Source organism: Melozone crissalis, unplaced genomic scaffold (assembly GCF_028551555.1).
Source record: "Melozone crissalis strain CALT ecotype California unplaced genomic scaffold, PUWL_Pcris_2 ptg000013l_1, whole genome shotgun sequence".
Lineage (NCBI taxonomy): Eukaryota > Metazoa > Chordata > Aves > Passeriformes > Passerellidae > Melozone > Melozone crissalis.
In genome coordinates this window covers 51798760-51810899 of record NW_026535791.1, presented here as the reverse complement: position 1 = coordinate 51810899, position 12140 = coordinate 51798760, and the positions used below count along the sequence as shown (strand labels likewise).

The following is a 12140-nucleotide window of genomic DNA, read 5'->3' as shown; positions in this document are numbered from 1 at the left end:
CTCCTAAATTTTGTCTTCCTTGTAAGCATTTACTGTAGAAAGAGGTGATTCAGATTCCTCAGCACAGATGTTTAATGCTGTTTTAGCTGGCTCCACTTTGCATACAGATGTGGTTCCAGAACAGTGCAGGTTCCCTGTAGCTGCTCTGCTTATCCCGGTATATGTAGATACCTGGATTACCAGCATGAATCTGGTAAAACAATCAAAAAAATTTTTTGTTAGTAGTCATAATATTTTTTTTCCTACAAAAACCCCAGAACATGCTAAATGTCTTTCAGCATGACTGTAAAATTAGATTATTTTTTTTTTATTCCCTTGCCTGCAATGTTCACAGGAATAGTGTAATCAGTTCTTTTAGACGTCTTACCCTTTCCTTTCCAATACTTCATTTTCATATTGTCCCCACAATCACATACAACTCAAAGCAAGCAACTTAGATATGTGTTTAAAGGGATAGTTTTTTGGTCTGGTTTTCTTTTCTTTTTTTAAATAATCTGACAGTGGTATAAATAGGGACAGATCTATTTCGTGGCTCCTCATTTGGAAATGAAGCTGATGGGTGTCTGGAGTTGCAAAATTTGTTCCTGCCCAATGATAGAAATGTGGTCATTATGGAAAGGACTATATGAGTACTGCTTAAGTTCCTGACCCAAATACTCTGAATAACTCCCTGTAGGTTCTTCTTTCATCACAAAGCCTTCTACTTAAAATCAAATTATTTGCCAAAGTTAAGTGGTTTGAACACCTCCACTACTGGGACTTGTCAGAAGGAATGTGGGCACACAGAGATTAGATAATAGTACAACCAAGATTTTGTGAAACTTACTAGTCCTTCAAGTGATGGAATAAAGATTTGACCATGAACTTCAGATGTCTACTTAAATTTATAAAGTTTTTTAATACTTGTTATACAAGTAGTTTTAATGCCGTTCTGCTAATACAATTTTGTCATAAGAGCTCAAAAAGGTTCCACACCCCAAAACTTGACATGGCAGCAGCATCAAGGCATCTACATTAAAATCACAACTAGAATAATAAGCAAATTTCCTCAAAACGGAAGAAATTTTTGTCTTATTCTCTGAAGAAGCAATCAGAGGATTTGTAAAGACCAATATTTCAGGTTCTAAAAGTTAAACTGTGAATGGTAAAGAGGACACTTTGCATTAACATGTGTTTTAGTCTTGCATGGTTGTTTAGATTTTTTGTTTTATAACATAGACACTTGATTTGACCTTTTCCTAATAATAGTAATGACATTTAATCTAAAAGCAAGAACAAATAGACAGCTCTCGAAGAAATGTAAATCCACACATTCTTTTGAAGTCAGTGGAGATCCTCAGATTTATATTGGCCAAGGAACTATTCCAGTCAGGTTGTTCCTTGCATCCTTACATCAGTAAAATGCTTAGCCCTGCCAAAACAGGAAAATTCTCTTGCAACTGCTTAACTCTGCTTGCTTTAATAGTAATGGAGCTAAATCCTTAAAGACATTTGCATTTCGGTACCTTGTGGGACTGTTATCTAGCTATCATAGACTTAAATTGACAGTGTTTCATGATATGTATTTATCTAAAACTTTGATGATAGTGTGACTGTACTAAATAACTCAAACTGAGTTTATTCTGGGACTAGTATGTCTTCATATGTTGAGACCCTGAATATAAAAACTCAGATTTTAAAACTGTTGATGCTGTTCTTTAGATTGCACTATTACTACATTTAGTAGCTCTTTATAGAGGTCATTGGTGATATACGCTTTATGAAAATTGTTGAAGGATGAGGCTTTTAAGTATATCAGGATTTATTGGCATTCAAAAATAAGAATTTCATATATAAAGTGTCAATATAGTTTGGCAGGTTTTGAGACCCATTTTTATAGTCGGATATCAATTAAATGGGTCTAACATAAGTGAAGTATAAAGCAATCTTACCCTTGGTTGTTGCCTTCAGAGATCTCCAAATTTATACCAAGGGACCTTAATTTTTTCTCACCACAATTTTTCACTGATTTTTGCTCCTTTTACTTGGTAAATCTTCTCTGTATTTACATGAGTGTAACTGGAAATCAATCAGACCCAGAGGGTAGAGAAAGAATTACCGTTAAATTGTGACAGGTAATCAAACAGAGAAGTCTTCATTTTTAGCATTAATCATTGATGCTCAGTGATGTGTCCAGGCTGCAGTTGGGGAGGAAGTCACACTGAATGCAGCAGGCTCTGTGTGAAGGCACACATCCTGATTTCTCCAGGTAATAGTTGTAACTGCAGTGTACTTCACAGCCAGTGTTGAAGGGCTACTCTGAGTCATTAAAGAAAATTTTAAAAAAAGCTAATATTCTGTGTTGACCCTTGGTATGAGCCACTTGTGACCTTATAATTTGGGCTTCTTTTCAACACTAGTGTATGTTTCTAGGTCAAAGTCCAGAATGAATTAGATTCATTTCTTTTCTCAGACACTTGCAGTAGCTATTTTAGCATGTCAGAAGTGCAGTTAAACTGGAAAATGCAGTTATTAACAATATTTCCTCACTGAAAAGACCTACGTTTGTATATTTAACTGAGATTGACAGACAATGTTTTGTGAACAAAAATGGTATATCCAGCTTCATATTCTGAGATAATTACAGCTGATACAGATGTGTCCATGCAGTTTTAAAGACCTCTCTAATATGTTCTTATTTGGTGAAATTTTGTGTCAGGATAAAGGTAGAAAAATTATCTTTTCTTCTACTATCAAGTTTTTTAGTTGAATGAATTTGTATCATTAATTGGGAGGCATTGTGCATTCCCTTAAGTTTCATACTCAGCAACTTTTCTTAAGACTAAATATGTCATATTATTGATCCAAGCATAATGAGCATTAAACTATCCCAGAAAAAGCATTACTGAGAGAAAAAGAGCAGACAGAATGGGTCAGAAGTTAAAGAAAGACAGCATAATGTTGAATTGAGACAAAGAACACAGAAGAGGCTCAAAGTAATATGTAAGGGGGAAAAGAAATCCAAATAATTTGCAATCCTTACTTAATTTTCTGGCTGAATCAATATTTCAAGGAAGTCTGCGTGTATGATACCCTTATGAGAAACCTCAGGTTTGTTGTTTTTTTTATTTATTTTCTTGTCTGTTTTGGAGGGAAAAAAGAGGAACAATATGCACAAATTAACTTCTGCACATGGAAGAAATCAGCACAGGGCTCAGATATTTTAGTGGAATCTGAGAGTGAATATGGTTTTACACAAATGTGACAGAATGATCCAGTGGAAGAGAGAAAATGGATTTTGCCTCATTTCTTTTGAATTTTGCTATTATTCCTGAACAAGATTAAATCTGTCTTTTTCTGCATGGGCAATATGATATATTGCTTGTGAACACACATGAACACATGCTTAGCAAAGGCCACTGTGAGCATCAGTACTTTATCATATCAAGTATTTTACTTTATCTCCTAGTTTTAATTTTACAGCTGAACAGAATCCCACAATGCCTTGACACATTATGAGTCTTTTCTAAGAGCTGTTTAATGTCTTGGTATCTGAGTGCTGTAAGACAAAAAGCTTATCTGTTTTGTTCAGGCAGAAGGTAGAAGAGAATGATTTAAGGGTTTTATGACTAAAAAAAATTTAATCCTAGTGAAAGGCTTTATCTGGAGGTTGTTTAGCACATTTCTCTGAATACTGGCAGTCTAATTTCTTCCAGAAAATTTCTGCTCATCTAGGACATTGCTTTGTTTCTGGTGCCTGGTATGACTGTGGGTATCCTGAGGTGCTTCTCACAGACACTTTCTGTGGGGGAAGAGACACACACAGCGCCCTGCAAGCTTGTCTTGAGTTAGCAAAGTGTTTTATGGGTGCACCAGACCCTCAGCTGAAGCTATCCTAAGAATCTGTAATATTGAATCTCTAGGTTCATTTATTGATAACATTAATATTTACATTGTGGGCTCTCACTTAAGGAAGGGCTTCACATTAATTATATCTTTGAACTGTCAGGCATATCTGTAGCTGTGATTTTTGAAGAATAACCTTTCCATCATTGAACTTTCTCAAGGACTCAAAGTTCTTTATTTTTTTGAAATTTTATGGAAGAATTAATATACCACCAAGTAAATAAGAAATATATTGTCTTAGCAAGTGCCAAGAGACACAGCTTTACCTAATAGTCGTATTTAAGATAATGGTATTTGCCTCATTATTCATGTGATCTGAATAATACATCATCATAATTTAAGCTTTATGCTGTTTAAATTAAACTTGAATTTACAAATTAAATAAACCTCTTGTCACTGTTTGCATTGCCACTGTTTTGACTTCTTGTACTGTAATAAACTGAGCAGACCTAAAGATCAACAACTTTGCTCTATAAACCAGTGCACTTAATGTTCCTTTAAGTGTAGATCAATGTCTTTCATTTCTCAGCTACCTGCATATCAAAAATACCTCTCAGCTGTCAGCTCACCTTCACCAAGGCAGTCTTCTCTCAAATGCCTTGTATATCCCAGGCAGACTCTGAAACTGAACCTCTAAATCAAAAGATAAAAGGAGGTGGATTAATCAATAAGGATGCTTTCATTTTCACTATTTTTTTCCCCAGGCTGAATGCCCAGACAGAACAATCAAATCAATCTAATCTAAACTGTACCGAGGCATATAAAGGCAATTTGACACAGATTCTGGTTTTCACATAGACAAGACAGTCTTGCTTTTTCTTCCTTTCTCTCTCTCTTGCTTTCTTTAAGTAGTCTTGATGTGGGATTTTCACTTTCTGGAGAAAATTATAAAATGCTTTCCCCCACCCATCTATTTTGTTGCTAAATAATTCCTTCTTTCAAAATGCTGTTCCATCACAGTGTTAGAATAAGACTTGCAGATTATAAAATTATTTAACTCAGTCATTGCTTAACAAGACTTGTTTTGGGAGGTTTATAAACCCAGTGATACTTAAAAAATGGTATATGCAAGCATATCACTTACATTCAAGTACTGGCAGAAAATTAGCAACTACAAGTGTCTCCCTGTGCACTGAATTGTCCTTAGACATGTTCTCAGAAATTTCTTCTTTTCTACATGAACTAATTATTGTCTCATTACCTAAAATTTGCAGCACAGGCAAAACTGAATTTCTCAGCTACATTTTGCTATTAAAATAATAAAATTTTCATTTTTAACTGGGAATGCAGCCAAATTGTTCCTAATATTCCAGGTGGTGTTTTCCTAGTTTGTTTTAGGGTTTCTGCCAAATCTCCCATTAACCATGAGCTTTTTTGGCCTATCACAGGATATGAAAATTATTTAGGGGAAAAAAAGGAGTATTTTAAAGAACTGATGAAAACTATGTGCAAAGGGGGTCCTGTTGATAAAGTATATTGGGATATCCAATAAATTTGGAGAGAATCCCTTAAACAAGTCAGATGTTATGAGTGAGGTACTTTAGTTCAGAAGAAAATATATACAGTCTTCTGATTTATTGGCATGAGGATAATTAATGAAGCAAAGAGGCAAGAATATGTCAAAAGATAAGAGGAATACTCAGTTCCCAAAGTCAGCTCTGTGCATATCTGGTGAGTCTCCTGTTGTCTGGGTGTTTTACCTCTTGATCGCATCTGGCAGTTCTTATATTAAAACCAGCTATGCTAACTTAAACAAGCAGAAAACTGGTTCAAAACAAATAAACTTAGGGGTTTTTGGATTTTTTTTTAACTTAGTAATTATTGAAACTCCTTGGCACAGAGTCTTATTAATGAGATCTGGAAACACAAATTTGAGGAGGAAATGAGAGTCAAGAGATACTAAACTCAAAGGTGAGATTCAGCCTGCAGGACAAGAGCTCCTTCATGGGCAGAGCCCTGAAAGCTGAGAAGGGAACTGGTGCTGGTAGATGGAAATACTCCTCAATAGTTTTCCCAAAATATTCAGGACTAGATGAATATTTGGCCATACCCATTATGGCTTATGTTAAGCTCTCTTTCTTTATGAACTTAAATTTAGAAGGAAAGCAAATCCAGCTCCATTTTGTTTTAATCTCTTATAATGAAATAAAACATAGTGTGGAACAGTATTTTTCTTTTAAATAAACATATTTCAGCTATTCAGATAGTATATAAAAGTCTTGTTTCCTTTGGCTAACACAGACAGATAGGTTTGCACACTGTTTACCGTAAAAAGTCATCATATAAAGCAAGAGAAAGCAGGCTGTGATAAATAGAAGTGACAATAAGTAGTATGTTTTATAATACTGGACCCATTATCTAAGTGAGTGCACATTTCCTATCTAAAGCATACAATATTTGCTTTTTGTCTCCCCAGAATAACTATCCACTGTGCTTGAGTGCCAGCCAGTGCAAAGTTTGGGCCAGGTTTGTTTTACAAACATAATGGAAGAAAACTGAGGGAAATAGATGTTCTTTAGGTAGCATGTATTTTGCCATCTCTGATGAGGGCAAGATTGAATCAACAAAACTGACAGCTGGAAGAGGACCTATTTTTTTTCTATTTTGTGGGACTGGCAATGACTATGGAACCCTAGAGTCAGTTCTCATGACTTCGGGCAGCGAATTAATTTACCAAGTCTGTGGAAAAATTGTTTAGAGTGTTAGCAATTTCTTCATAAAAGGGAATCCCCCTAACTTTAATCTGTTTTATGTGATATTAAATATGTCATATGAATATAGTTCCAGAAGTTTGTGATGTATTATAACAGCATTAATGCTGTTTTAATCTAGGCAGTTTATCATGATATAGTATCTCCCACTGCCATACTTACCTACTCTTCCCACCAATACTAGTTCTCTTCTTCTAATTTAGTGAAAACCCAAGACATTCAATTAGGAACTGGCATTATGGATTTGTCATATAAGTTCTGTTAATTACCTTTTATGGACCAAGACAGCACAACATTTATGTTGAGTACACTAAAAGCATTTAATAGTATACTTAAAGAACACTAATAGTTTGCTAACTGTGTTGTATGTTCTTAGAAAATGCAATTAGAAAATACATAACATTGGATCTGTCATGGAAAAGAACCATAATTCTCTTGTTATACCTTGTTCGTGTCAGATGCCATAGTAATTACATAATTTGACAATTACTTACTCTAACACATTATACACTTCCAATACATGTAATTTCTTTTGTGAGCAAGATAGCATTGCATAATTGTCAAGTGACCCCATGGAAAATTAATGAACAGATTAGTGTTACTAATCTTAATTATATATATACGGCTTTATTAAATGTACAAGGATAAAATTTCCCCAAACACCTAAGGGGTTTAGGATATAGATCCAATAAAAAAATTAAAGAAGGTTTTAGATAGAATCGTGGTCCCAAGAGACATTTGGTTGTATTTCTTTATTTTGGATGTACCCTCAGCACCTGTGGCTAGAATTCAGATTTTGCTCAATTTTTGGAGTGTCTAGTACATGTGTTAGAATTTATCTGCAGTCAGATGACAGATGCAGGGACAATCCAGTTACCCATTATTGAAATCACAACGTCAGGCAACTGAGGTGACCCAAAATCCTCATGGACGTAGTTATTGGAAATGGAAATGGGATTTGTGTATAACGTATTGACTGAACTTACCTCCAAAGGATGCATCAATGGTTGGAATTTGTCCTGAGTGTGAGTTTGGACTCAGATTGTTTTGTCATGGTTGGTGGGGACAGTTTCCCATTGACAAGGAGTTCTGTGAGCTGGGAGTGATCTGTTCATCCTACAGGGAAAGCATTGTTTAGGTCAGTGTTTCTTGCTTTACAGTACATATTTGATTCAAAGCCTTTTATTGTGGGAATGTGTTTAAATCAGTCCAATGAATTTTCTGTATAGTTGCAGAGGCGCATAGTGTTCAACAGTCAGTTCTTCTGGTCAGCATTGTAGGCACTTAGAAAATGCCAAAAGATACTACCTGATGCCAGCCTTTAACTGTTGAGTAAAAAAAAAAAACATAGCTTCATTTCTACTGCTGTAAGATTTTTAAAAGATGCATTGGTCATTACTAATGATGTTGCAATATTTTATTATAGGTTACATATGAAATTGCTGGTGCGATAGAAAAAAATAAAGATTCCCTTTCACAAAATCTCATATTTGTAATGAAAAGTAAGTAAATGCTTTTGTGGTTACTGTTGTTAGAAATCAAGATATTATGACTTTAATTTTCATTTTAGTTTTAAGAGATATTTATATATATTTTATTTCTAGTAAAAAAAAAACCACCCCTGTCTTTATCAAGTATTTGCATACAGTATTGTTTGAAATTTGCTCTAATTTAAAAGCTTTTAAATTCATGAACATAGAGCATCTTTATCATGTGATGTAAAGAAAAAGAAGATGTAATATGATCTGTGAGAATGACTTACAGAAGACAATGAGTATGAACTACAGCAAAAATAAAACTCAGAAAACAGGGGAAGGAAATTGGGCTCCCAAAATCCTAGAGGCAGCAGTGGGATGTACTCCACTGCTTGAGCGCCTTTCTAAAAGCAGTAACTTGTGGGCGTTCTTATGGTTTTTCAGTGAATAGATATAAATGTCCATTGAAATGCAAAATTAAATGCCTTTCAGTGTGCATGTTGCATAATTATGCCTAATAATAACAATGCAACCAAATAATGAATTAATAATCATAATTAATGATTCATAATTTGATTAATGAAAACCTCTATCATTTCCCTTTTCTGGAGAGGAAAAAACAAAACATTTTCCTCAGGGAAATACCTGTGTCACCCTGAGGTGTCATTTGTCATCTCTCCAACCACTGTAGGGTTTTTCACTTAATGTATTATATACTTATATTTCTTTCCTTAGAAATAGAGACCTCCTGTTAAAATTTATTTCATTTTAGGAATTTTACTGTAAAATTAGGCAAGCACCCTAGTAAAATTATTGATGCATTTTAGATGCAAAAAGTGTACATTCCGAATCAAGAAAGAAATGAAAGAAATTACCTTGAATATAAGCCCATTGATTGTAGTTTTAGAGATATTAAAGTTCTCACTACTTGGAACATAGATGATATTCTGCCAAAGAGCAGGTATGATAACTTCCAGTATGTTTGATGAGAGAGCATTTTTCCATTTTCTCACATAATCCCTTTTTGCACTTTCATTGCTGTTATGTGTAATCAGCTATGTAACTGTTAAAAAGCAAGAACGGGGGATACATATAAAGAGATTGGATATAAAAAGTTTCATATGGTGAGGGTGAGTATATATACAGCTGAGGAGTAATAATAATAATAATAATAATAATAATAACAACAATAAATTCTGCTAGAATATTTAAAAACATGTAAGTCATTTAAGGGCTAAGTGCCTTCTTTTTTAGTGACTTAGGCTTAAAACCTGTTGATTATCAGTGACATATTTCCTTTGGAGTCAGTTTCAAAAGTTGTGTAATGTCTAACTTAAGTGCATGCTTCCTTTGGTTTTCATTGATTTCATTTCCTCAATCTAAACTTTAACTATAATTACATTAAAGTAATTTGTATATATGTGTAGGAATGTGGAACATACCTGCCTGAAAAGTATCAGAAGAAACTTTTGACATAGGATGTATCTGTTTTAATTTGAAAGACATAATTTCTATGCCTGTCCTAATCCTGCTTATTACATTTTAAACATATTATGCCCACTGATTGTGCTGAAATAATTTCAATTATCTGTTTCCATATCTACCTCATAAATTTAATGTTCTTGTTAAGTAAGGAATAGCAACCTCCACAGAAAAAGAGAAACAAATCTATTGTATTTATCGTATAGTAAGAAACCTGTAAGCATTTATTAAAGAGCAAATTGAAGATTTTTGCCTGCTAAGCTATTGTTTATGATGCTTATCCCATTCATCTTTCTGTGTTTTTTGTTTGTTCATATGATGTATGTGATCACAATGCCAGTTTGCTAGCTCTTAAAAAAAATTAATCGGAATTCAGCGTGGTTAAGGATGTATCACCCAATGAGTTCTTAACACTTATTGATACTGTGGCAGTACAAGCAGCATGTAATTATCATGTTCATCTTAAAAACCCTGTGGCCATAAAGGATAATTAGAATGAAATTTGGAGAAAGCATACTATCTGTCTTAAAATTCACTTTTTTTTTGTTTAAAAGCACCTCCTGGAAGCATATGTACAAGTAATAATATATCTGTATGCCATTGTCTTTTTTCTATAAATGTTTTTAAGTGTGATCTTGATATAGAGAAACCAAATTTTCTACAGTTCTGTTCTTTGCATTGCCTTTTTTTATATCCCTGCTCATGTTTTGTGTATATATAATTCAGTGCAATGAGTGTGTATAATTTATTTCTGTCAAGTGCCTTGATTGTTTCTAAATATTACATCTTAGGAAATTGTGCAGAACTCATTTCTTACATTGCTTTAATAGATGGATAAATTGGGAATCTGTAATGGAACAAAATTCAGAGGTGATGATCCCATAAGTAATTAAGTTTAGACAGATCAGTCTGAAGGGTTTTGGTTTATGCCCTCTATTGGTTCAGCGCAGGACCTGAATATGTTAAAAATAGTGTTACTATTTTCAGACATTGAATTTCTTTGATAACTTTGATAATGCTCATTTTTTTTATTTTTCCATTTGTTTCCATTTTTCCATTTATTTTTCCATTTGTTTTATTTAATTCTCTTCTATTGTGTGTATTTTTACTGAAAAACACCATAAATATAATTTTTTAACTTATATTTTATCTTCATGCATTTCTTTCTCTTTTTTTATTTCCAGCTAGTGAAAATGTTGTCATCAATCAATTGTTCCAGTCCAAACTGACGCAAACAGGATCACTTGTTCCTCCTTATCATTCCCTTAAAATCAAAGGTTGTAAAGCAGCTTTGCTCAGTAAAAAACCATCTGTAGCCTGTGCAAGTGGAGAAGCAAAGAAGTATATTGAACTCAGCAAGGTAAGAATTTAGGATTCTTTCTGCTGTTGGCTCCTTTTTCTGTTATTTTGTCATTTCTGAGATCATCTTGTTCTCTGCTTCATTCTCTGTAGTCATTACGTTATTAAAATAATTTAGTACTTAATCCCAACAATAAAGCAGCAACAGTGAGAAAAGTTTCTAATTTACGAACACTAATAATTCTGGTTCAGAAATCTCTTTCTTGGACTCTTTGAACAGAAGGTCAAACAAGATGATGAGGTCCTTCAAGTCTGAATCATTTCAGGATTGCCTGGTTCCAGGGCTTACTAGGACTCAATGCAGTCTTACCAATTTTTGGTTGTATAGGAACACTTCATTTTTTTTCTCCTTGAAAGGCTTTATGGTGAATAGTTGAGTAAATTCAGACATAGGAAGTGTAAAAGTGAAATCTTAATGTTCTTATTATGTCATAACAAGAAGATTTCTGGTTTCATATGAAGATCAAATGTAAATTTTGGCCACCATTGTTATTTTAAATGGTGTTTTATAGTAAATTTTCCCAGTCAATTTTAAATCAGATCAAATATGCCCTATTTCTAAACTTACTTATTTTCCCGCTAAGTCAGACAAAAAAGTTAAAAGAAAAACCCAAACAAGCATCATCCATAAACCATAAACAAAAGCAAAAAAAGAGAGGAGCAGGAGAGAAACTTTGAAGATTATCAGAAAATTAATTGTTCATGTCACATGGAACATCTCTCTTGAAAAGAAATAATGTCATTTAGTGAGTTAATTCATGACAGAGCTTTGGAATTTATCCTTCTAGAAAAGAAGCATGCACTTCTCACAATACATCAGCTGCCTCACCAGGCTTCCTGAATCTTACAACTCTATTTTTGGTTTACAGCTGCATAAAATTGATTCTGTCATGGGATTAAGGAGCCTGCACTCATGTGTCATTGTGGAAGGCTTTAGCAATGGGACTTTCCTTATAGTCCCTGTGCTGATAACAGCATAATTCCTGACTACTGTTCTTGTCAGTAATCTCTGTGGAAAAACTTAAATTGAAGTGAATGGTGTTGGTTTAAGGCTATATTTAGCGAACAGCTGAGGCCTTAAAAGGTGCCTTTAGGTGCCTTTCCACTGTAGTAACAGCTTCCTAAAGGAGGCTTCCTAAGGATGTGACAAAGATCCTAGTCCCATACATGGGAGGAAGTATGAAAAACATATCTAAGTTAAAAACCAGGGCAAAACACTGTGCAGTTG

The 12140-nt window shown here is 34.0% G+C and overlaps 1 protein-coding gene across 4 annotated transcripts in view; it reads left to right on the top strand.

The window, feature by feature from the left end:
• MYO16 (myosin XVI) overlaps nt 1-12140 on the top strand; it is a 361146-nt gene that overhangs the window by 258869 nt on the left and 90137 nt on the right. For all 4 annotated transcript variants that reach the window (XM_054271508.1, XM_054271509.1, XM_054271511.1 and 1 more), the window contains exons 24-25: nt 8023-8098; nt 10738-10913. In XM_054271508.1, coding sequence (XP_054127483.1) covers nt 8023-8098; nt 10738-10913 — 252 coding nt within the window. The remainder of the gene's footprint in view (nt 1-8022; nt 8099-10737; nt 10914-12140) is intronic.